Source organism: Pyrus communis, chromosome 8 (assembly GCF_963583255.1).
Source record: "Pyrus communis chromosome 8, drPyrComm1.1, whole genome shotgun sequence".
Taxonomy (NCBI): Eukaryota; Viridiplantae; Streptophyta; class Magnoliopsida; order Rosales; family Rosaceae; genus Pyrus; species Pyrus communis.
In genome coordinates, this window is record NC_084810.1 from 21,850,914 (window position 1) to 21,877,599 (window position 26,686).

The 26,686-nt window shown below is 37.9% G+C and overlaps 1 protein-coding gene and 1 pseudogene across 3 annotated transcripts; both read left to right on the forward strand.

Annotated features, from left to right (window-relative positions):
- Positions 1–14,752, forward strand: LOC137743295 (tropinone reductase homolog At1g07440-like; annotated as a pseudogene).
- Positions 14,753–17,241: 2,489 nt separating this feature from the next.
- LOC137743761 (tropinone reductase homolog At1g07440-like) lies at positions 17,242–20,249 on the forward strand. 3 transcript variants are annotated; one of them, XM_068483704.1, is made up of 5 exons: positions 17,242–17,394; positions 17,579–17,750; positions 18,189–18,405; positions 19,203–19,309; positions 19,890–20,249. In XM_068483704.1, the coding sequence occupies exons 1-5, from the start codon at positions 17,321–17,323 to the stop codon at positions 20,076–20,078; spliced, it is 759 nt and encodes a 252-aa protein (XP_068339805.1). In that variant the 5' UTR covers positions 17,242–17,320; the 3' UTR covers positions 20,079–20,249. The 3 variants fall into 3 exon arrangements, with proteins under 3 accessions (XP_068339805.1, XP_068339806.1, XP_068339807.1); XM_068483705.1 differs by having other exon boundaries at positions 17,321–17,394; positions 17,579–17,786; positions 19,890–20,239; XM_068483706.1 differs by having other exon boundaries at positions 17,326–17,394; positions 17,568–17,786; positions 19,890–20,240.
- The last annotated feature ends 6,437 nt before the right edge of the window (positions 20,250–26,686 follow it).

Below are 26,686 nucleotides of genomic sequence, written 5' to 3' on the forward strand. Positions count from 1 at the left end.
ATAAAGATAGATTAGAGAGCAGACAGGGAGATTAGAGAACAGATAGAGATGAATAGCAGAGAGAGGAGATGGTCTCTTCGTGGAATGACAGCTCTTGTCACCGGTGGAAGCAAAGGAATTGGGTTACCTTCTACAAATTTGGATACTTAAGAACATTAATCTTCTTTTAGTTTCAATTTTCCTATACATGCAATACAATACTCTCTTTATTTCTCCACTTGTCCCATGTTTTCTTCTGTTTTAGAATTATGGGTTTGAATTATTTTCTTACTGCTCTATGTTAAATTAGTAAAGTTTTATTTAGGTATGCGATAGTGGAGGAATTGGCAGGGCTGGCTCTAATTGTGCATACTTGTTCCCGAAATGAAGTTGACCTTAATGGCTGCCTGAGTCAGTGGGAGAAGAAGGGCTTTCAAGTCACAGGCTCAGTCTATGATGTGGTGCCAAAAACCCAAAGAGAAGAGCTTATAAATAAGGTCTCATCAAATTTTTATGGCAAACTCAACATCCTTGCAGGTAGAAGACTAATTAGTTGAAATAACATATGTGCATGAATCATGAATTATCATCACACTTCCACGACAAACTTAACATCCTCTCGTAAATAAATCTATTTGTTGTACACGTTTCAAATTTCATTAATTCGTAAAATTGTACGTTTTTAAAAACTCAAAGATGTACACGTATGTATGTACTTTTTATGTTTAATGCACATAATTTTCATGCATTTTTCAATAATACATATAAGGTAAAATCGTTATGTTATGCTAAACCTTTTCAATAATGTCTTGTATATATAAACAACGTGGGGATTGTCATACCGAAAGCAACTTTAGAGTACATTGATGAGGATTATGTTGGCGTGAGTGTTGCATTTAGTTTAGGAATGTAATCCTATAATTTATTCTTTGTATAATTGAGATTCTTATTCATGTTATGTGAGATATTGTACAACTATATATTTACCTTTTAGAGAGAAGAATAAACACACAATTCAAACCCTAAAGACTTTTATCTTGGTATTAGAGCAGGTTTCGGCCTGTCAATAAACCCTAATCTTGTTCACTGCCATCTTCAGTGCTTCTCTTTGTTGGCTGCGTAACAGCCATTGGAACCAAGCTCAGAAGTCTCGAAACAAAAGACCTATGTTAAAACCCCAAACTCAGGTCTCGAAACAAGAGACCCGATTCCGTTACAATCCAAACCCATAAAAGCAAAACAAAACAAACAGCCAGACCATATAAACCTAAACTACCAAGCCTTGTGTCTTGAAGCAAGAGACACCACATATTGGAAAAAATTAGAAATCTAAAGCAAAGATCACTTCCATGGCCGACAACCAAGCTGTGAGTCATGTCTTGGGTTTAGCGCAAGCCTTGAATGAGTTCTCCAATCCGACTTTTAGTGCGCACTGCCAGATTTCATCTCAGCGAGTTGGGCTAGCTGATCCAAAAGCCCAAATTCAAGTGGGGCAGCAAGCAGGGCACGCTGACACAAGTGTTGGGCCAATCTCTAGAGTCAGCAGTAAAGGGACAAATGGCCTGTTGAGCCCACCAGCAGCAAACTGTTAGTTTTTCGACCACGCGAGTGATCCGGAACAAAACAATTTGGACAAGCAGCTTTCATTATTGAATTTAATTTCATCCCAAGAACAATCCGATGATCCAAGTAAAATTGGCATTGCATTCACAACATCCACTAAACGAGATTCTGGTTGGATAATTGATTCCGGAGCTACGGATCATATGACATATGATGAATCCCTGTTTCACCACTTAACCATGCCACCCAAGAAGAATGTTATCACAACAAACAGTGAAATTGCTCCAGTTATAGGAGCATGTTCCATCGCACTTACTCCCTCTCTATCTCTGCATAACACTTTTCATGTTTCATTGTTGAATCATTTACTTTATGTTGGTCAATTTACGGAACAATTAGATTATGTTGTACTCATGTTTCCCACTTTTTGCCTACGACAAGATATCCAGACATGGGCGATCATTGGGCGTGGTACTAAGAGGAGAGGGTTATATTATGTGAATGATGTGGTACCGGGCCGAGTCAACCAAGTAAGCAGTGGTCACAACAACAAGGTTAAGAGAATCTGGTTATGGCATCGTTGACTAGGACGTGCATCTTTTGGTTATTTAAGAAAATTACTTCTGTCTTTATTTAATGGCGTTTCAGACTCTGATTTTCAGTGTCAGGATTTCATTCTTGCAAAAAGTCATCGTACTTTTTACCACTTGAGTCTCAATAAAAGATTATTGCCTTTTGAGTTAATTCATTCTGATGTATGGGGTCTCTCACCAATAGTGACGTGCCACGGTATTCGATGGTTTGTTACCTTTGTAGATGATTGCACCATAATGACTTGACTCTATACCATGAAACAAAAGAGTGACGTTGGGTAAAATTTCCAACAGTTTTATCGGATGATTGGAAATCAATTTTCTCTTCCTATCATAGTCCTGAGATCCGATAATGGTGGAGAATATCTTAATTTTGAACTATCACAATTTTTCGCAGAATACGACATACTTCACGAGGCTACTTGTCCTCAAACTCCTCAACAAAATGGTGAGGCAGAACGTAAGAACAAACATATATTGGAAACTAAACGGGCTCTTCTAACTGAGGCTCATGCTCCTCATGCCTATTGGGCGGATGCAGTTACATATTCCATTTATCTTCTTAATCGAATGCCCTCTCGAGTTCACAACTTCCGAACTCCTATGGAAGTCTTGACGGATTATGTCACTCTACTATCTTCTTTTCAATTATCACCTCGCATATTTGGATGTGTGGCTTATGTGCATCTTTACAAGAATCAACAAAGTAAATTAGATATGTGTGCTATTTGTTGTGTATTTATGGGATTTAATAGCCAATAAAAGGGATATCGATGTTACCATCCACCTACTCAGCATTTCTGTGTCACCATAGATGTCACGTTTTCTGAAACCGAGATGTTTTTCATCTCTGATCAAACCCACGGTACTCTTTAGGGGGCGTTAAATAGTAAAGACGAAGACTACAGTTGGTTTGATCTTCCATATGAACGAGACAGTTAGCATGGTCCCAGTGGTACAGGAGAGGCTGAGATTGAAGACTTAGGTGTTATGAGCAATCCACCTGACTGTGCCTTACCAGAGGGTCGCGACACAACAAGCCAAAGCCTAGTGGATCTTGACTGTGAAACCCTTGACCGAGAGATAACTCATGCAGCGTCGAATAATAGGCCTACACCATTTATGGATTTAGTAGAAGGTAATAGGTCCACGAGTGATACTGAGACTGTGCAAACAGAAAATAACCCTCATTCTCTTCCACTAGTACACGCTCATGTCCCCGTGGATATCCAAGAGGTACGTTCTCATACTGCAGATATTGTTGAAAATTCCTATATTTTACTTCTTAGGCAAAACCGTGGGAAACCACCTGACAAGTTTTCTCCAGAAAGAAAAGTGAGATATGAAATTGCACAGTATGTGTCCACTCATTGACTATCACCCAAGTACCAAGCCATGGTGAATCAAATGGCTGGGATTAAAATTCCAACAAAAGTGGAAGAGGCTTTGCGATATCCTCGTTGGGTAGAAGCCATGGGAGTAGAGATGGAAGCCTTACAAAGAAACGGAACGTGGAATGTAGTGTCACTACCATAAGGGAAGAGACCAGTGGTATGTAAATGGGTGTTCACCATAAAACGCAAGGCAAATGGATCCATTGACTGATACAAGGCAATATTGGTGGCTAAAGGGTACACATAGACATTTGGAGTTGACTACCAAGAAACGTTTGCTCCGGTCACAAAAATGAATACTATTCGAGTCCTTTTATCTTTAGCAGCTAATTTGGACTGGCCTTTGAAACAGTTCGATGTGAAGAATGCTTTCTTACATGGAGATCTGGAAGAAGAAGTATACATGGATCTTCCACCAGGATATGAAACATCGAATGAAGCAGGGAAAGTATGTAGACTCCGAAAAGCTCTCTACGGACTTAAACAATCACCCAGAGCATGGTTTGGAAGGTTCACTTAAGCAATGAAAAAGTACGGCTATAGACAGGGAAATGCAGACCACACCCTGTTCATTAAACGCATGGAAGGTAAAGTTACTTTGTTGATTATCTATGTGGATGATATGGTAGTTACTAGTTATGAAACAGAAGAGATAAAAAGGTTGCAGGGGTATCTTTCATCAAAATTTGAGATGAAGGATATAGGAGGCTTGAAATACTTCTTGGGCATTGAAGTTGCTTGTTCTCGTGATGGTATTTACTTTCTCAGCGGAAGTATGTTCTTGATATTCTCTTTGAAACTGGAATGTTGGCTTGTAAACCAGTTGAAACTCCCATTGTGTAGAATCATCACTTGGCGATACAGCAGGATCAAGTTCCTACCAATAAAGAAAGATATCAGAGATTGGTAGGATGGTTAATTTATTTATCACTTACACGTCTGGATATTGCGTATGCAGTTAGTGTTGTAAGTCAATTCATGCATGCTCATAGTGAGGATCACATGGCAGCAGTGATGTGTATACTGAGTTAGTTGAAAGGTGCACTGGGTAGAGGACTGATCTTCAAGAAGCATGGACATATGGAGGTAAAAGGGTATACTGATGCTGATTGGTCAGGAAACATTACTGATCTTCGCTCCACATCAGGCTACTTCACATTCGTAGCAGGAAATCTGCTTACCACTTGTCCCAACTTTCACATCCTCTTCTCAAAGTTGCACGAGCTGCTAACATTATTTTTTTGTCCTCTACTGCTGTTGTGGTCTCAATAGATGTTGCCTCTATATATTCTGCCACTAAAGGTGCTTATAGTTAATTTCCTTATATAGATTTCGACTTTTATTAAAAAATTGAAAGATATCATATATTGTTTATAATTAGTTAAAAATTCATTCAAATATTAAAAAAAATATATATCACTTTTAGACAAACACATTATATTCGATTAAAAGCTAATTTTGTGTGCAACACAATCAGTGAACCAATTTCAACAAAGTTGCACAGAAGAAGCCGACAACACACAAACACAAAATTAAAATAATCACGAAGAAAGACTGAAAAAATCTCACCAAGGAGATACTTATTGACAAAAATACTAAGACAAAAAATAGATAAGTCACAATCTATAAGAAGATAAAAGAGGGAGGCTAGCTAAATGGGGAAAGGGATTGCCACCGGCCTCCAGTTGGAGGAAGGGCAGCGACTATGGAGTTTATATATTTACATTTTGGTAAAACGGGAAAGATGAGCGGCTATTATTTTTTTCTCTTATGATGGTGAGAAGAGAAGCCTCTAAAGTTTGACTACAATGTTTTTGGTGTGTGATTTTTAGTTTTTGGCCAAAGTGTGGTTTTTCTACATTGTATCTCAGGTGCAATAAATCAATTAGCCAAAAACTTGGCATGTGAGTGGGCAAACGATAACATAAAGACCAACAACGTGGCACCTTGGTACATCACGACTCTCCTTGTTGAATCTGTAAGATCATCCTGATCACGTTCTTGTGCATGCCTTTTATTTTCCTTTTTTTAATACAATATCGTTGTTGGAGCAGAAAAATCAAAATCGGGTTTAAAATACTTGAGTGAGATATTTTAACCATTTATATTACAAGTCCCTTTCATCTCATAACTTCAAGCCAAGAAGTATTCCATTGATGGGTCTGTCAAAAGTCCATAGTCGAAATTAGAATAAAAAGTTGGATTTTGAATTTTGACAAATGATAAATATATTCTATACTAAATTCATTTAAACTAAAGTGATGGTTGAGCAGTTGAACCCATAATACATGAAAAATAAAGGAGGACATAAATAGTACCCTTCTAAAAACGCAAACAATAAAAATACAACGAAAAGAGAGGGGCTATGAAACCTAACCCTTCTAAAACCAAACCTAAAAGTCTAAAACTGCAAATTAAACAAATTAAGGAACATCACAAGGTTACGCAAAAAAAAAAAAAAAAAAAAGTGAGTCAAACCTGCATGCCGATATGCAAATTAATTTGAAAAGCGGTACCTAGGAAAACTAGCATAGTCTGAAAACAAAGTAGCATGAGCTGGCAACGGAGGAGAATCATGTCGTACTAAATTTGAAGAAGACAAACCCATGTTAGCAAAATTATCCACAACAACATTTCCTTCGCGATATATGTGAAAGCCGTAGAAAGTCATCTTTAGAATGCGGTCCAAACAAATAGACTATTGCGTACAAAGAGGCCAATGAGGATCAAAATCAGTCAGAGCAAAAATAACATTAGAAAAGTCACTTTCCAACCAAAGACAATGCCAACGCCACTAATATGCAAACTCTACACCAATAACAATTATTGATAATTATGCAAAGAAATAGTTGCGATGGCCAATCCCTTGGCAGAAGCCGCTAAGAAATTGACCATCACACGCCCAACCCCGATATTCCCCGAACACCAAGGTAGGTACATGATGGGCGACACCCGAATGTGACGAAGCCATATTAGAATGCATGAGAACAGGAAATAAATAAGATTTATAAATTTAAATATAATTAATATGAAAATGAGGAACGTGTTCAAAGCATACAACTAATCTAGAACACTAAAAAGAAATAATATAAAATTGAATGAAAGAAGGAAATGGGTCATACACCGAGAGAACTCAAAGATGCTGATGCAAAAGTGCCTTGATGCCAAGATTGTACACCTCGAATCTAAGTCTTGAGGGGGTGCAAAACAAACATGATTGAACCAAGTTAATATATATATATATATATATATATATATATATATATATATAATACTGAAATAGTTATCAACATACTAACCCCCAAAGTTTTATGGAAATTCAATAGTATAATATGTAATAGGTTTTCGAAACCCTGGCATGCCATAAAACTTTTCATGAAACATATCACGTATATAATGTGGTAACTAGTGGTAGCAGTATCGTCCGAAGGCATAGAGAACTCCTCATTTACAACATTTCATTTGCCAAACAAGCACCAACCTACGCTCGGCTGTAGCCAATATAAGTATCATTTGCCAAATAGGCACCAACCTACACCCGGCCGAAGCCAATATAAGTATCATCGCCTGTAACCAGAACAGTGACCACTAGATACGCACAAAAACATTGAATATAGTCTTTCCCAAAATATAATTACATATATCTCAAAATCATCTTCATAGCATATAGTCATCCATCATATATACTATAAAGAAGTGTGTCAAAGCATGTTCATAAGCAGTATACAATCATCCATCATATATACTACAAAGAACATCAGTTCGATAAAATATGATAATTCAAAATATTCTCAGTAAGCATAATATCTCATAAAACGTTTCATAAAACGAATCATTAAATCATGCTTTTCATGTATGCATTTTTACTATTAAACATGCATTTTAGAAAGGGGTCCACTAACAGATACTTCACCGTCGAAGAGCCACGCAAACTAGCGAAGACAGAAATGCCACAAATAATTGCCCCTAAGCACATAAAGGGTCCAATTAATAAAACTCTATTCAAACGACTGAATTTGGTAAAACGGATGTAAAAAACAGATCCAGGACGTCGAGATTAGCCTAGGAAGGTTCCCGAACAAAACCTAAAAATGTCAACAAAAAGTCAAATTTGATTGGTCAAAATCAAAGTCAACGGTCAGACCAGTCAACAGTCAACGGGTCCGGGTTCGTCAACGATTCACTGGTCCGAGTCAGACTGAGTTAGGCTTGAGACTACCGGGTCGGAGGCCCAGGTTGGATGGCCTAAGGGTCTGTCTCTCTCTGGGTTGGGTTCGATTTACACAGGCCCCAAAGGCCCAACTTCCACATGGCCGGAAGGCCTACTTCAAAGGGTTTGGGCTTTGATGCAAAGGCTCGAAGTCTAAATCCCACATGACCCTACGGCTTGGGTCCGAAAGGATTAAAGGGTTTTCAAATGAGCTAGGCTTGAAGCCTGGCCCGATTGTTTTTGGATTTTTAAAAGAAAAAAATAAATAAAAATAAAAAAGGTTTGGGTTTAAAGCTCACAGGCTGAAACCCTTTGGTCTTGGGCTAAGGGTTTAGCGGGCTAAAGGCCCTAGGTTCCTCGGCCCAAGGGCTTTGGCTATACCTGTTCTTGCTGAGGAATAAGGTTAGAGCCTCTCGAGCTTCGGTCGACTTCGTTGCTCACATTTAGGACTCGATCTAGGTACCAAAATGAAATAGAGACGAGAGGGAAAGATTTGTTACCTTTTAATCATCGTGGAATGGCTGAAGGTGGCTGGTTCCTTACTCAAAACCCACTGGGCTCACCTGAGTCTGGGTTTGGGCGCCCTCTGGGTGTCTCGTTTCTTCACAGAGACGAAGGAGAATGATGGTGCTACCATGGTAGACGTGGTGGTGTCACCGTCGTCGTTACTTTCATTGATTTAGGTGTGTGGATGTGTGAGTGAATCAGGGTGAGGGAAAAAGTCCGAGGGAGAGACGGTGAATGTGTGAGAGAAAGTGATAGAGAGCTCAAAGAGTGAGTGCTCGAGGAGAAGAAAAAGGAAAAAGGAAATGGGTAGGGGTCTTCCACGTGGCAAGCGGGGGAGAAGGGAATTGAGGACAGAAAATTAGGGGTGGTCCCCCTTGGTCACACCATTTAAGGTCCAAAACAAACCCCTTTCAAACATATTTTTAAAACCAAAGTGAAATTACGAGACTAACCTTCCATTCCGTAAAACTCGTAAAATAAATCGGGACTGGTTGTCATAATCTACCCTTGTTAAATAAAATTTCATCTCGAAATTTAAAATAACTTGCTACACTGAAAAACTTGAAAATAGGGAGAAGAAAATATATATGTATAGAATAAATCAAGTCAAAGTGGTTGCAGAAAAAGGAAAGTGCCACATCATTGCGATCGGGTTGCAATGATTTCTAGGCTCATACTTTCTTTCCCGGTGTAAAAGTAGAAAACATACTTTATAAAGATATAAAGGCGAAAACATATATTGACGTAGGGTCAAAAATAAGTACACAAAATATGATAACGTCAAAATAGATAAGTAATAACAAAGAGGTCGAAAAATTCATACTAAACTCAACAGTGAAAGTGGAAATGACTCGACCAAACATTTGTAACTTCAGAAAACACATACAACTATAATATGTAAGTTAAAATACTTGTACTGAAAATCAAAATCGAAAATGAAAGTGGGTCTCGCCCATGCATATGTAACATCACATACCACAAGAAAAATTATCTTTGGGTCGAGCCCCAACAATGACTACTCAGTAACATCTACCATAGACGGGTCTACCTACCCACTTCCTTAATGAACCCAACGAATAAGCTATCGATATCACAGTCGACCCCCTGTGATATCGACCACCCATTGTTGTCTTGATAAGCAAGCAGTGATTTCTTAAGGGTGCATAATTTCTCACATCGTAAATTCGATCCTCTGGATATAAGTTTGCAAAAATTCCTCTGTCAACCAGTGTTGCCTGTAGAAGTTCTCGTACCATGTCGCCAAAAGTGCCAAAATACCATTTTGCTCCGCAACGTGAGAGTGTGCAAAGATCATCCAATTATCGCCTTAACCGTGATGTGGTACCATTCCAGAGTGTACCAATCAGATCGGCTAAAAGCGTTTCGACATCCACGTACTCACGAACAATAAGGTCCTGGAGTGAAACAGTGGAAAGATGCGTTGAGGCGCACACATCTCTTTATCTTGCTACAATTTATAGGCATCATATCGTTGGAAAAGAACTACTAGAGTATGATATGATGTTCATGAATTGTAGCAAAATAATGAGTGGTGACTATTCATTTCAGCGTGAAGATAGTGATTGATGATGCAATCCGCTGACCACCTGCACTATAATCTTCATCGGTCTCTTACTAAAAGACGGCTTAAACCTCACATCCACGTGGAACTCTTTCCGGTATTTTTGGTAAGCTTGTCAAAAGGTTATGCTCCAAACGTTCCTGTCTGAATCAATATGAAACTGGGCGTACACATCCGCTGAAACATACCTGTTAATATAACTTGTCAGTTAATTTCGTTCAACAACTCGTGAAATAATTTGAACCTCCTGAGAAATTTATATGATTTCAGTAAATTCGGCTTTTTAGCTTTTCTAATCTAATATGGTCTTACTGGATAATTGTCTGAATAGGTTCGGATGATCCAGATGAACTTGGGGTGAAGGGTAATAGAAAACATCAGTACGACAGTATGATCCAGTTTTACCTTGAGGAACAAACAAGCAAGGGAAGGTGAACATGCAAAAGTAGAAGTCACTGTTTATGATTATTTGGTTAATCATCGCAATATGCAACCGCGTTACTCTACTGATCTACTGTGCCTCAAAATTGGGAAGCCAAAACATCCAACCTATATCATCCTTGAGCTTTGTGTGTTTTTCTATTGAGGTATTCAACAACTACGCTTGCACAATGGGGATGGTACACGATGGTGTAATCGACATTTCTATACTCTAGTTAAAAACAACGTTCGAAGAATTTAATGTGAAGTTAACGGTCAAAGGTTAGGGGACTTGACTTCGCTAATAGAGTAAGCAAGAAAATTATTGATAGAACAATCACCAAGAATTATTCTAAAGATCCACACGAATTTTCTCGGTGGAAACAAGTCTAAGAACATTGATTCGATCCCACCAAACTACCATTTACCAAACTTCGTAACAACTAGTGTTTACTTGCTTTTTCCAACACGAACTTCGAAAGTTTCAAGTAATTTCCATAAGGATATGACTCTACTCGGCATTCCTAGGGAACACATGTCATAGAGTACAACACTGCTTTAGATTTCCAGTTGGTCTTAACCAACTCGTACCACTAAGATTTTTTCGTTTTCCAACATTCCGATGTAGATCCGACTTTGCCCCCAATTCTTAGGGAAACGCATGTTGCAGAATGGCATCACAATTTCGGATTTTCAACTGGTCTTAACCAGACTTCCTCTTATTGAGATTTCTAATTCACGTCACTTTAATGTAAAAACCGACTTCACCCGCAATTCCTAGGGAACACATGTTGCAGAGTATCGGTTCGATGTTGAAAGTCGTTCAAAAAACCAATTCATCATCGATGAAGCATAGTCCCAACACGAGTTTCTTCTTCTTCCATAAGGTGTGACTATTCATGCAGTATAAAGGTTGCACAACCATGTTGAAAGACAACAAATCTGGAAGTCATAACATCCAAATGATGTCATGATCGACAAACCACTACAGTAACGGAAAATCCAAAGTATGCTCTAAACAACCACGCTTTGATACCACATTGACATGCCCCACCCCAATATTCCCCGAACACCAGGGTAGGTACGTGCTGGCCGACACCCGAAAGTGACGAAGTCATACTAGAATGCATGAGAACAAGAAATAAATAATACTTATAAATTTAAATATAATTAATATGCAAATGAGGAACGTGTTCAGAGCAAACAACTAATCTAGAATACTAAAAAGAAATAATATAAAATTGAATGAATGAAGGAATGAGTCCTACAGCGAGAGGACTTGAAGATGCCGATGCGGAAGTGCCTTGATGCAGGGATTGTACACCTCGAATCTAAGTCCTGAGGGGGCGCAAAACAAAGAAGAGTAGACCAAGTTGATATACATATAATACTGAAATAGTTATCAACATACTAACCCCCAAAGTTTTATGGAAATTCAATAGTATAATATGTAATAGGTTTCCGAAACCCTAGCATTCCATAAAACCTTAATTTATCACGTATAAAATGTGCTAGTGGTATCAATATCGCCCGAAGGCATAGAAAACTACTCATTTAGAACACTTCCTTCAAAACACTTCATTTGCCAAACAGGCACCAACCTACGCCCAGCCGTAGCCAATATAAGTATCATTTCCAACCTACACTCGGCCGAAGCCAATATAAATATCATCACTCATAGGTAGAACAGTGACCACTAGATACGCACAAAAACATTGAATATAGTCTTTCCCAAAATATAAGTACATCTATCTCAAATCATCTTCATAGCATATAGTCATCCATCATATATACTATAAAGAAGTGTGTAAAAGCATGTTCGTAAGCAGTATATAGTCATCCATCATATATACTACGAAGAACATCAGTTTGATAAAATATGATAATTCAATATATTCTCATTAAGCATAATATCTCATAAAACGTAATCATTAAATCATGTTTTTCATGTATGCATTTCAACTATTAAAATATGCATTTTAGAAGGGGTCCACTCACAGATACTTCGCTGCCGAAAAGCTAGGCAAACTAGCGAAGATGGAAACACCACAAATAATTACCCCTCCAATTAATAAAACTCTATTCAAACAATTGAATTTGGAAAAACGAACATCCAAAAAGGATCCAAGACGTCGAAATTAGCCTAGGAGGTTTTCGAACAAAACCAGAAAAGTCAACAAAAGGTCAACTTTGACAAGCCAAAGTTAAAGCCAACAGTCAACGTTGACCAAGTCAATGGTTAAAAGGTCCGGGTCGGTTAAAGATTCATGGGTCCGGGTTGGGATTGAGACTATTGAGCTAGAAGCCCAGGTTGGATGGCTTAATGGCCTATCTCTCTCTGGGTTGGGTTTGATTTACACAGGTCCCAAAGGCCTCAAAGGCCCCAACTTCCACACTGCCTGAATACTTGCTTCAAAGGGTTTAGGGTTGCAACAGTTTGGGCTCGGATGCAAAGGCCTGAACACCTAATCTCACATGGCCTAAAGGCCTGGGTCCAAAAGGTTTAAATGGTTTTCAAATAGGCTGGGCTTGAAACCTGGCCCGATTGTTTTTGGGGTTTTAAAAGAAAACAAAATAAATAAAAATAAAAAAGGTTTGGGTCTAAGGCTCACGAGTTGAAACCTTTTGGTCTTGGGCTGAAGGTTTAGTGAGCCAAAAGCCCTAGGTTCCTCGGCCCAAAGGTCTTGCCTACCTGTTCTCGTTAGGGAATGAGGCTGGAGCCTCCCCGAGCTCCAATCGACGTCGCTGCTTATACCTAGGACTCGATCTAGGTACCAAATTGAAATAGAGACGAGAGGGAAAGATTTGTTACCTCCTAATCGTCGTGGAATGGCTGGAGGTGGCCTGTTCCTTGCTCGAAACCCACTAGGCTCACCGGAGTCTGGGTTTAGGTGCCCTCTAGGTGTCCCGTTTCTTCATAGAGACGAGGGAAAGTACTACCACGGTGGCCGTGGTGGTGTCGCCATCGCCGTTGCTTTCCTTGATTTGGGTGTGTGGATGTGTGAGTGAATCGGGGTGAAGGAGAGAGGGTGAGTGTGTGAGAGAGAGTGATAGAGAGTTGAGAGAGTGAGTGCTTGGGGAGAAAAGAAAGGATAAAGAAAGTGGGTAGGGGTCTACCACGTGGCAGACGGGGGAGAGAGGAACCGGGGATAGAAAATCAAGGGTGGGCTCCCTTGGGCACACCATTTAAGGTCCAAAACAAACCCCTTTCAAACACATTTTAAAAACCAAAGTGAAATTATGAGACTAACCTTTCGTTCTGTAAAACCCGTAAAATAAATCGGGGCGGGTTATGTAATGACAATTTCTAAAAACTCCTCCACAAGCAATATGACTGGAATTTCCTTTGGACAAACCATTTGTATTAAGTTTAATCCAAGGAAACCAAGGAGAAGACCAAAGCACATGACCAATAGCTGACACCTTGCCAAGGATAGGCTGGCGTCTTGAGAATAAGTAGGACTAAAATTCCCACCATGAACGATCCCAGAATTGATAGACATGCAAAGACGATGAAAATAGATTAGGTAACCCTAAAAAATAAACCTATTTCGAGATTTCCAAATAGCCGAAATAGTAGAAAGATTCGCAAAAATACAGAGATTGTGTAGCTGCTAGGAAAAGGGCTTACGTAGGCATCCCAAAAAGCAACTAGAGAATCTGAAAAAGACAAAGAGGTACATAATTGAAATGCTAACCACCTCCAAAGCTGCCTAGATAGCCGACTACCATTATTCTAAACATCTTAGATCACGTTCGATATATCTTTTGTTTATTCATGTATAGGTTCGATTTTAGACTTGACTTGTTTATAGCAAGTTTTTTGATGAAAAGTTTACAACAAGTTTAGATCATACTTCTAGCCTTATTTAATATGTTTATGAAGCGCTTGTAATATATGTGTCCTACACATCAATTCTCTCTTCTATAAACGCAGTTTCTCGGAAATGATAAGAAATTGGAGATGATAAACTCTTGGTGCCCTTTATGACGTCTTAGAAAGCCAGAGGTTGTCTTCCTTGGTATCATTTCTATGCCTACCTGCATCCTTTTACATTACTAGGCAGACTATTATCGTCGACGGCGGGGTGACCGTCAATGGCCGACTACCGTTATTCTAAACATCTTAGATCGTGTTCGATATATCTTTTGTTTATTCATGTATAGGTTCGATTTTAGACCTGACTTGTTTATAGCAAGTTTTTTATGAAAAGTTTACAGCAAGTTTAGATCATACTTCTAGCCTTATTTAATATGTTTATGAAGCGCTTGTAATATATGTGTCCTACACATCAATTCTCTCTTCTATAAACGCAGTTTCTCGGAAATGACAAGAAATTGGAGATGATAAACTCTCGGTGCCCTTTATGACGTCCTGGAAAACCAGAGGTTGTCTTCCTTGGTATCATTTCTATGCCTACCTGCATCCTCTTACATTACTCGGCAGACTATTATCGTCGACGGCGGGGTGACCGTCAATGGCTTGCTCTTCCAGGGAGCATGACTTGGAAATAGTTCTATATGTATGCATATGTAGTAGAAGAGAGTACTTGAGATCAGGGAAAAAAAATATATCTTATCTAATTCCAAAAAATCTCTTAACGCTGGTTTGGACGGAACAGTGATAGAAAGACGATATTGATTTGCGGGACTAATATTCAGTGACTACATTAATCGATTTTTAATTTCAGAGACCATCATGATTGAGAGGGTCAATTTCATGGACCATTTGTGATAAAAACCCTTCCTTTGTTTTTTTTTTTAATTTTAAATAAAATATTAAATGATCTTGCAGATGATTTTCTAATTTATACATTATTAATAATTAAACCATTTTTTTTTTAATTTGTTCTAACATGTGGCATAAATTTGGACTCCAAATCAGTAAAATATAAGTTCCAAACTTTTCATTTCATCACTTAATCAAATTTGAGGGCTGGTATATAAAATTGAGAGAGGTATAATATTGAAATTGGACGAAAATTTAAGGTTACCCAATTTCAAATTTAAGGACAATCATTTTGCGTAGTTTGTGACATCATAACAAGCAAACAAAAAGTTGCAAACATCCGTGGATGAATTATGGGTTTGAATTATTTTTCTACTAGTCTCCCCATCAAACGAATTCAAGTCCAAACAAAAGATTTGACAAAATTGATAACACAAGGTAAGTATGAACATCAACAAAAACGCAAAAGTCCGTGGATGAATTATGGGTTTGAATTACTTTTCTACTAGTCTCTCCCTCAAATGGCTTCAAGTCCAAACAAAAGATTGGACAAAACTGATAACATAAGGTAAGTATCAACATCCACAGAAAAGTAAAAGTCCGTGAATGAATGTTCCGTTTGTTCAATCAACTATCTAGTTGGTATCACAACTTTGTCCTAAGGGTGTCCAATAATTGAGCTCTAATACCATTGTGTGCCTGGAGTCATTAGAAAAATTAACTCCACATCCGGCTAAAAATTAAATAAATAAACTAAAACTGAAATGGGGTGAGAACTTAATTCATCTTAGGAAAAGAAACTCAAGAAATATTTACAAGGCCAAAATACAAAAATTAATTGAACTACTAGCCTCACATCTAATTCAATCTCATTCCATCTACCATTTTGATTGTCTATTTCTAAACCTGCAAAACAAAAGAGAAGTGAGTTAAAACAGCTCAGTAAAGACATAACTTTTTAACAGTAAATTGCCCAATTAGAGTATAAGAAATTAATATGTTTGTACAAGATTAAACAGGTAATAATATAAAGCTAAATGAAATTAATCGCACTGCTTAATTATCATGGTCACATGGGAATCTGACGGTGGTGGTGGTTTGATGATTGTGGTTGTTTGATTTTGGCGGAGCTTTTTGCACTTTGTGGTGGTGGTGGTCTGTGTCGTATGCGAGAAAGGGAGAGGAGAAGACGCGGTCCACGATCGTTGAGGAGGAGCTCAGGGGGATGGTCCCGGAGTACATAGCCGAGACGACGTTGCAGGGAGGGGGATCGTCACCTGCATTGGGTGGAGAGGAAGATGAAGATCTGCGTTTCAAATTTTCTTTCTTTCTTTTTTTATTTTTTTATTTTTTTTATTTTTATTTTTAATTTTTAGATAAAATATTAAATGATATTGCAAATGATTTCTAATTTTTACATTATTAATAACTAATTTTTTTACTTTTAATTTGTTTTAACCATGGGACACAAATTTGGACTCAAAAGTTAACAAAATGTGAGCTGCACTTGTCACATCATCACATAATGACTTATTTGACAGATTGACTAACGATTGTATGACATTGATACCAAATAAGAGGTATTTTATTAATCTTTTAAAAGAGAAGCAGTTGGTGACATTTCAACATCTCTCTGGCCATCATTATGTGATTCACCAGCACATGTAATCGAATTCCGAACGTGCTATGTGAAATATGGATCTGAAATTTGTCCTCAATTACTGGACCACCCCTGTAACAATTGGATTAGAAGTTGTATGTAATTGAATGACATTGTACGATGTTGAAATTGGATGAAATATAATTTAGTCAAATTCAAATTGAAGAACATGTTGTAAAATCGACGATGTGTGTACAGTGGAATAAATAAAATAAGACACAAAATTTACGAGGTTCCTCTATAGTCAGTGTGACTGGAGTACGTCCTCGGCAGTATTGATGCTTTCATTATAATTTGGAATAATAGGAGTACAAAGATAACTCTATGTATTCTCTCCTCTCCTTTTCCTCTCTTTCTCTTTCTGCTTAATATTGAAAGCATACGGAGTGCTCTATTTATAGAGCAACTCCAAGCATACATCTTTGACAATATAATATTTCTTCATCCCCAAAGTCAAGAATGATTTTATGGGCATTGAAAATCTATCCAGTTTCTATGTGGGCATTCATTACCCACCTGACTTTTCAACAGAACAATCAATTTGCATACTCACGCTTACTTTTCCGTGGCCACCAAAATACGACAAATAATCATTATCGATTGGAAATATAAAATATAAACCACTAAGTATTTGCATATGGATAGATTAGAGAGCAGGCAGCGAGATTAGAGAGCAGATAGAGATGAATAGCAGAGAGAGGAGATGGTCTCTTCGTGGAATGACAGCTCTTGTCACCGGTGGAACCAAAGGAATCGGGTTAGCTTCTCTAAAGTTGGATAATTAAGAACGTTAATCTTATTTTTAGTTTCAATTTTTCTTAAACACGCAATACAGTATTCTCTTTATTTGTCCAATTGTCCCTTGTTTTTTTCTGTTTCAGAATTATGGGTTTGAATTATTTTTTACAGTTCTATGTTAAATTAGTAAAGTGTTTATTTAGGTATGCTATAGTGGAGGAATTGGCAGGGCTGGGTGCAATTGTGCATACTTGTTCCCGGAATGAAGTTGACCTTAATGACTGCCTGAGTCAGTGGGAGAAGAAGGGTTTCCAAGTAACTGGCTCAGTCTGTGATGTGGTGTCTAAAACCCAAAGAGAGGAGCTTATAAATAAGGTCTCATCACTTTTCGAATGCAAACTTAACATCCTTGTAAGTAGAAGACTGATCATTTGAAATAACATATATGCATGCTCATGAATCATCATCACGTTTTCATGACAAATTTGCTTAACATCCTCGTAAATATTTCTGTTTGCTATAAACGTTTCAATAATTCGTAAATCATCATCACGTTTTCAATATATGCATGAATCATGAATCATGAATCATCATCACGTTTTCATGACAAACTTAGCATCCTCGTAAATATTTCTGTTTGCTATAAAAGTTTCAATAATTCATAAAATTGTACTTTTTTTAAAACTCAAAGATGTACACTTACGTATGTATTTTTTACATTTAATGCATGTAATTTTCATGCTTTTTTCAGTAATACATACAAGCTAAAATCGTTATGTTTTGCTAAACCTTTCCAATAATATCTTGTTATAGATAAACAATGTGGGGACTAGCATACTGAAAGCAACGCTAGAGTACACAGCTGAAGACTACTCATTCGTAATGAGTACCAATCTTGAATCTGCTTACCACTTGTGCCAACTTTCACATCCTCTTCTCAAAGCTTCAGGAGCTGCTAACATCGTTTTTTTGTCCTCTACTGCTGGTGTGGTCTCAATTGATGTTGGATCTATATATTCTGCCACTAAAGGTGCTTATAGTTAATTTCCTTTTATAATTTTGACCTTTATAAAAAAATAAACATATATTGTCTTTAATTTGTAAAAAAAAATCCATTAAAAAAAAAAACTCCATTAAAAAAAAAAAAAAAAACCTTCATTCAAATTCTTAAAAACTTCACTTCTAGACTAATATTTTATAGGGTTGTGATTTTCACACACCCTTAACTACTTTTCCCACGCCCCTCCATATTTTTTAATACTTAATTTGTATCCTACTCTTTAATCTTCCATATATACCCCTCCTTATTTAATCTTTCATTAATTACCATAAAAAAGTAGGAAGGGTATATATGGAAGATTAAATAGTAGGATACCAATTAAGTATTAAAAAATAAGAAGAGGTGTGGGAAAAGTTGTTAAGGGTGTGTGAAAATCATAACCCCATTTTATATAAGATTAAAAACTAATTTTGTGCGCAAGACATGCAGCGAACCTACCCACCAATACAAACTTAAAACACTCACGAAGAAATACCCACAAAAAAACCTCACCAAAAAGACACTTATTAATAAAAATACTAAGACGTAAATAAATAAGCAACAATCTATGAAAGGATAAAGAAGAGAGGCTAGAAAAATGGGGCGAGGGATTGCCATCGGCCTCCAATCAGATCAAGAGACCGGCAACTATGGAGTTTGAGGCGAAAAGAGGAGTGGCTAGTTGCATAAGAGGTTGAGACAAGAAGCACCTAAAATTTATTTACAATGTTTTTGTTCTGTGATTTTTAATGTTAGACCAAAGTGTGGCTTTTCTTATTGTATCTCAGGTGCAATAAATCAATTAGCAAAAAACTTAGCATGTGAGTGGGCGAAAGATAACATAAGGACCAATAGTGTGGCACCTTGGTTCATCACGACTCCCCTTGCTAATCCTGTAAGATTATTCTAATCACGTTCTTGTGCATGCCTTTTATTTTCCTTTTTTTAAATACAACCGATGTTGCGGCAGGAAAATCAAAACCGCATTTAAGATACATGAGTGAATTCTTTTAACTTCATATATTACAAGGGATGTGCTATCCACACACCCTTTTTAAATTCTCACACACCTCTTGTTGATTTCTGTCTCTTGATCTTCTTTAATTTATCCAATCCGATGGTGAAAAATTAAAAGGATGTGTGAATATCACACCCCATATTACTATCATATCATAACTTCAAGTCAATCCGTATTTCATTGATTAGTCTGCCAAAATCCCATATAGTCGAAATTGGAATAAAATGTTGGGTTTTGCCAAAAGTCCATATGTCTTTTGTTTGTTCATGTATAGGTTCCTAGACCTAACTTGTTTACAGCAAGTTTTTGGGTGAAAAGTTTACACCGAGTTTAGATGATACTTCTAGTCTTAATTAATTTGTTTACAAATAGCTTGACCAATTATTAAGATCATCGCTAATATATGTGTCCTACACATCCATTCTCTTTTCATCCATTATCTCTTCTATGCATGCAGGTTCTCCGAAATGAAAAGAAATTGGAGATGATAAACTCTAGGTGCCCTTTAGGACGTCCTGGAGAGCCAGAGGAGGTGTCTTCCTTGGTAGCATTTCTATGCCTACCTGCAGCCTCTTACATTACTGGGCAGACTATTATCGTCGACGGCGGGGTGACTGTCAATGGCTTGCTCTTCCAAGGAGCATAACTTGGAAACAGTTCTAAAAAAAATCTCGTATCTAATAATTCCAAAGTGGTGTGCTTTTATTGTATGTAAAAATAGATGACATCATTGATAGAATATTAAGGTTTGTGGACGTAGTGGTTCTATCCACTACGTAAACATAGGGTATCTTTTGTAAGCAGGTTAACTGCATGGTTCAATAAATCCTAGTTTTTAGGAATCAGTTGTTGTTGTTTACTTAGAGACTTAGTCATTTACCACGTTTAGGATTATGTTTAACGTGGGCTGCAGTTTTTCCGTTCCATTTGTTTGTAAGGCTTATTTATAGCCAGTTTCTTGTTAGTTGTTTAAGAAGACAATCCTTCCAGTTCGCAGAGATCTTTTTCAGCATATACTTAGGTTTAACATTTGGTATCAGAGCCCCACCCTGGGGCTCTTGATCGAAGCTTGAGAGATCGTAATCTTTTGAGTGTAGAAGTACGTGAACATGGCAGGAGAAGGAAGTGGTTTTGTGCAAGCATCCATCCCGAAGCTGGAAGGGCATTACGATCATTGGGCAATGCTTATGGAAAATTTCCTACGTTCAAAGGAATATTGGAGTCTTGTGGAGCATGGAATCCCTGCAGTAGCAGAAGGAGGTTCACTCTCAGAAGGGCAACGAAAAGTGTTCGAGGAGCACAAGTTGAAAGATTTAAAGGCTAAGAACTATCTGTTTCAAGCAATCGACCGAGCTGTTTTGGAAACAATCCTGAACAAGGGCACGGCTAAAGAGATTTGGGATTCGTTGAAGCAGAAGTATCAAGGAACTGCTCGAGTCAAACGAGCACAGTTGCAGGCTCTTCGAAAGGAGTTTGAGATGCTACACATGAAGACAGGAGAGACTGTGAACGAATTCTTTGGTCGAACGTTAACCATAGCCAACAAAAGAAGGATCAATGGTGACAAACTGACGGATGTAGAAGTCATTGAGAAGATTTTGAGATCGATGACTCCTAAGTATGACTATGTGGTTTGTTCAATTGAGGAATCCAAAGACTTGGACATTCTTTCAATTGACGAACTGCAAAGTAATTTGTTGGTTCATGAGCAGCGGATGATTGGACATGTTGTGGAAGAACAAGCTCTAAAGGTGGTTCACGAAGAGAACTATGGTGGAAGAGGCCGTGGTCGCGGAGGCTATCGTGGAAGAGGTAGAGGAAGGGGCAGACAGATGTTTGACAAGTCAACAATTGAATGCTATAACTGTCATGAGCTAGGGCATTTTCAGTATGAATGCCCCAAGAGAGACAAGGAAGGAAAAGTCAACTATGCAGAAGCAAGTGAAGAGATGTTGCTCATGGCATACGTGGATACTCAGGAGATCAAAGAGGACATCTGGTTTCTGGATTCTGGTTGCAGTAACCATATGTGTGGAAAGAGAGCATTGTTCTCGGACTTTGATGGAAGTTTCAGAGAAACGGTGAAACTGGGAAACAATACTAGCATGGCTGTGATGGGGAAAGGGAATATTCGACTTCAAGTGCATGGAATAATTCAGGTGATCACGGGAGTGTTTTACGTACCTGCCTTAAAGAATAATCTCCTGAGTATTGGTCAGCTTCAGGAGAGAGGTCTTGCTATTCTCATTAAACAAGGAAGGTGCAAGATCTACCATCCTGAACGAGGACTGATCATAGAGACGGTCATGGCTGCAAATCGCATGTTCATCCTTATTGCTCAGCATCATTTCAATGAACAGGCATGTTTCACAGCCATTACAGATGATCTAGTTCAGTTGTGGCACTGTCGATATGGGCACTTGAGTCTTGGCGGATTAAAGACGCTACAACAGAAGCAAATGGTGAGCGGACTACCAGAAATAAGGGACTCCTCAAGAGTGTGTGAGAATTGTCTGATAGGCAAGCAATCAAGAGATCCTTTTCCAAAGCACAGTACGTGGAGGGCTGATCAAATCTTAGAACTTGTTCATGCAGACATATGTGGCCCGATACAACCTACATCTAACAGCAAGAAGAGGTATCTACTCACATTTATTGATGATTTTAGTCGTAAGACTTGGATCTATTTTCTAATTGAGAAGTCAGAAGCTTTTAAAACCTTTAAAGCATTCAAAAGCCTTGTGGAGAAAGAAACAGGTGCAAGTATCAAAAGTCTACGCACGGATCGTGGAGGGGAATTCACATCTCATGAGTTTGCTGAATTCTGTGTTGAGAATGGGATTCAACGTCAACTCACAGCAGCCTACACCCCGCAGCAGAATGGAGTGGCTGAACGCAAGAATAGGACCATCATGAACATGGTTCGAAGTCTATTGATTGAGAAGAAGATGCCAAAGACCTTTTGGCCAGAGGCAGCAAACTGGACCGTGCATGTGCTCAACAGAAGTCCCACGTTTGCAGTCAAAAATAAAACTCCCGAGGAGGCATGGAGTGGGACGATACCATCAGTAAGTTACTTCAGGATTTTTGGATGTATTTCATATGTACATGTTTCAGATAATAAGAGGACTAAGCTGGATGACAAAAGTCTGAAGTGCGTGCTGCTTGGAGTCAGCGAAGGGACGAAGGCTTATCGACTTTTTGATCCAGTCTCGCAGAAAATCATAATTAGTCGTGATGTTCGTTTTGATGAGAACAATAGCTGGGATTGGGAGGAACATTATTCTGAAGCTGTCATAGCAGTGTTGGAGTGGGATGACGATGAAGATGAACCAACTGAAGATAATGATGTTGATAGTCAGGGAGAAGATGGCAATGATTCTGGTGAGAATGACAATAACACAGGCAGCAACAGTGACTCGGATCAAGTCTCGGAAGTAAATGCATCCAGTCCAGAGGAAGGCAGAACTAGGGCTCCGCCAATATGGATGAGAGATTACGTAACAGGAGAAGGATTATCTGAAGAAGAGGACATGGTGCATCTGGCATTTTTAGCTGACAGTGATCCACTTCACTACAATGAAGCTGTGACAAGTTCGAAATGGAGGAAAGCTATGGATGTTGAAATTGCAGCCATTGAAAGGAATAACACCTGGGAATTAACGGATTTACCTAAAGGGGGAAAGAAGATTGGAGTCAAATGGGTTTACAAAACGAAGCTTAATGAGAATGGAGAGGTGGATAAGTACAAAGCTCGGCTGGTGGCTAAGGGGTATGCTCAGGAATATGGGATCGACTATGCTGAAGTATTCGCTCCTGTGGCCAGGTTGGAAACTGTTCGGATCGTAATTGCACTTGCTGCGCAAAAGGACTGGACAATTCATCAATTGGACGTGAAAAACGCTTTTCTACATGGGGAGGTTAATGAAGAAGTATTTGTAGAACAACCACCTGGGTATGTACTGAAGGATAAAGAGCATAAAGTTTACAAACTAAGAAAAGCTTTATATGGACTTAAACAAGCCCCTCGTGCTTGGTATAGTCGTATAGAAGTTTATTTCTTGAAGGAAGGGTTTGTGAAATGTCCATATGAGCACACCTTGTTTATCAAAACTGGCGATGGAGGTAAAATTCTTGTTGTTTGTCTATATGTTGACGATCTCATTTATACTGGCAATGATGAATACATGTTCACTGAGTTTAAGCAGTCAATGATGAATGAGTTTGAAATGACTGATCTTGGCAAGATGAGATACTTTCTTGGAATCGAAGTTTTGCAGCGGAAAGAAGGAATATTTATATGTCAAAAGAAGTATGCACAGGATGTGTTGAAAAGGTTCAATATGGAGAATTGCAACTCAGTACAGAATCCTATTGTTCCAGGTACCAAGTTGACAAAGGATGACACGGGTGAAAAGGTCAACAGCACTGTCTACAAACAAATTGTGGGGAGTCTCATGTATCTTACAGCCACTCGGCCTGACACTATGTTTGTGGTAAGTTTAATTAGCAGATTTATGGAGTGTCCAACAGAAATGCATTTGGCAGCAGCAAAAAGGGTTCTGAGGTATTTGAAAGGCACGATTGGTCTCGGGATTCAATACAGCAAGGGAGGACATGTTGAGCTCAGAGGTTTTTCAGATAGTGATTATGCAGGCGACTTAGATGACAGAAAGAGCACATCGGGGTATCTGTTTATGTTGAGTGCAGGAGCTGTGTGTTGGGCTTCGAAGAAGCAACCTATAGTTACATTATCAACAACTGAAGCTGAGTTTATAGCAGCAGCTTCATGTGCGTGTCAAGCAATCTGGTTGAGAAGGATAATGCAAGAACTATGTCAAGTCCAGCGAGGTCCTACAACAATTTATTGTGACAATAGCTCAGCAATAAAGCTCTCTAGGAATCCTGTCATGCACGGTCGAAGCAAACACATAGATGTGCGCTTCCATTTTCTTCGTGAATTGACTAAAGATGAAACTGTGCAGCTGGTCCATTGCACCACTCAGGAGCAAATAGCAGATATATTCACTAAGCCTTTAAAGACTGATGCCTTTCTGAAGATGCGTGGGCTTATGGGGATGCGTTTGGAACCAGGTGTAAACTGATTGCACTGCAATTAGTTTAAGGGAGGATGATAGAATATTAAGGTTTGTGGACGTAGTGGTTCTATCCACTACGTAAACATAGGGTATCTTTTGTAAGCAGGTTAACTGCATGGTTCAATAAATCCTAGTTTTTAGGAATCAGTTGTTGTTGTTTACTTAGAGACTTAGTCATTTACCACGTTTAGGATTATGTTTAACGTGGGCTGCAGTTTTTCCGTTCCATTTGTTTGTAAGGCTTATTTATAGCCAGTTTCTTGTTAGTTGTTTAAGAAGACAATCCTTCCAGTTCGCAGAGATCTTTTTCAGCATATACTTAGGTTTAACAATCATTAATGTTCTAATTAAATAAGAAAATAAAAGATTGCCAAACATTTGGTCTATTGACATTTAGTAGCGTTCTATTGGAAGAGCTTTCAAGCCTGAATTTTTTTTAGGGTAAAATTTTTACCAAGACAACAAAATTACAACGAAAAAGGTCCAATTACAATAAGCACACAACGCAGATATGAACCTTCAGAGTAAAGCAAAAATGGCCCAAAACAAAGGTTTTGGCCCAAAAAACCGCAACAAATCCTAGCAACATGCTACTCCACCGCTGCCAAAACGCCACCAACCCACCATCTCAAACCATCGTTCCCAACAGACGCCTGAGATCGGCCAAACACAACCCCCAAACTGGATGGAGAGAAGACTCCGACATCCTCCAAACAACACTACCAAGATCGCCAGTTCATTGGAAATGATCGACATGTATGATTAGAACAATAAAAAATGCTTCTATAATCTTATGCAAACTTCAAGCAATAGGTAGTACAAGACGCAGGAAATTCAAATAAATAGATTTTATTGAGAAACAACAAAACTCCTCAAGAAGCATTGCACATCATCGTTTTCCTTACATGGCTGATCATAAAATTAATTTTCTGGATTACTGGACGGCATGTCTCTATCAATGCTCAACGATTCAAGTTTTTTTTTTTTTTTTTTTTTTTTGGTTCTTGGAAAAAAATTAAGATAGAAATCTTATTACGTTTCATGAAATATGCCCCATTTTTTCTTTTCTTTCAATTAAAAAATAAAAAATAATTCATTTAAATGGTGAGGTGAACTTAGATGAGAGATGTCAGAAAAACGCTTTAAGCAACATCAACTGAACCCTCCAAAGATTACATAAATATGGTTTGGACAACTTGCTCATCAACTATTCTCAAAACTTCATATGTCCAGCTTGTTGTACGGCCTGTTTCCAATTCGAAATGCTGTTAAATAACTAAAGCACTTGCAGACATGATAATGTTAAGTAAAAATAGTTTAAAATGTTTTTTTGTTTAAAAAGTACTTGAACTGTTTTTTGGATGAAGAACATGCTATGCAATGTTTAAGATTTTTTTTTTTTTTTTTTTAAGAAACACTTGCATTTTATTAAAAATTTCTATATGCTTCTTCTGAAAATGCTTCTAAGAAAAAGTACTTTAAAAATAAATAAATAAATAATAAATAAATAAAAAGTAGTTTCAAATGGAGCCATATTTTCATCCCATCAGTTACCGAGATTCTTAGGTATAGTCGTGTGAGTATTAAACTCATTCTGTGACCATTAACAAGATTGCATTAAAAAAATGTGGAGGAGGAATTGTATGCCTTTAAACAATACTCTCAATGACATGTCTATTTGCTGAAAAATTAACCAAAAAGACATCGATCTTATTCTAGACCAACTGTAATAATTTACATTTGTTCTCTAGCTTCAAAATGATGTATCTTTGCTTTCTAGTTCCAAAAGTTCGTTGAAATAGTGTTCTTTAAACTTCAATTCTTTATAGTGTATGATTCATCAATGTTATAAATCAAATTCAAAACAAGCTTTATAGAATACGAGTCTAGAATTCGTCATAAACTATTAAACCACCGTGTAATAATTGAATCGAAAGTTGTATGAAATAGAAAGTCATTGTACGATGTTGAAATTGGATGAAATATAATTTAGTCAAATTCAAATTGAACAATCAATTTGCATAGTTTGCCGCATCAAAACAAGCAAACAAAATGTTGCAAGTTGCTGAATGAATAGATGGCACGCGTACTTTTCCCTGGCCACCAAAATATACAATAATTATCCTATCGAAAAGATATATAGTAGAAACCACAA

Coding starts and splice junctions, on each gene's coding strand:
- LOC137743761 (XM_068483705.1), top strand. CDS start 17,321: ATGAATAGCAGAGAGAGGAGATGGTCTCTTCGTGGAATGACAGCTCTT. Junction 17,395..17,578: donor GGTGGAACCAAAGGAATCGG/GTTAGCTTCTCT, acceptor GTGTTTATTTAG/GTATGCTATAGTGGAGGAAT. Junction 19,310..19,889: donor CGACTCCCCTTGCTAATCCT/GTAAGATTATTC, acceptor CTATGCATGCAG/GTTCTCCGAAATGAAAAGAA.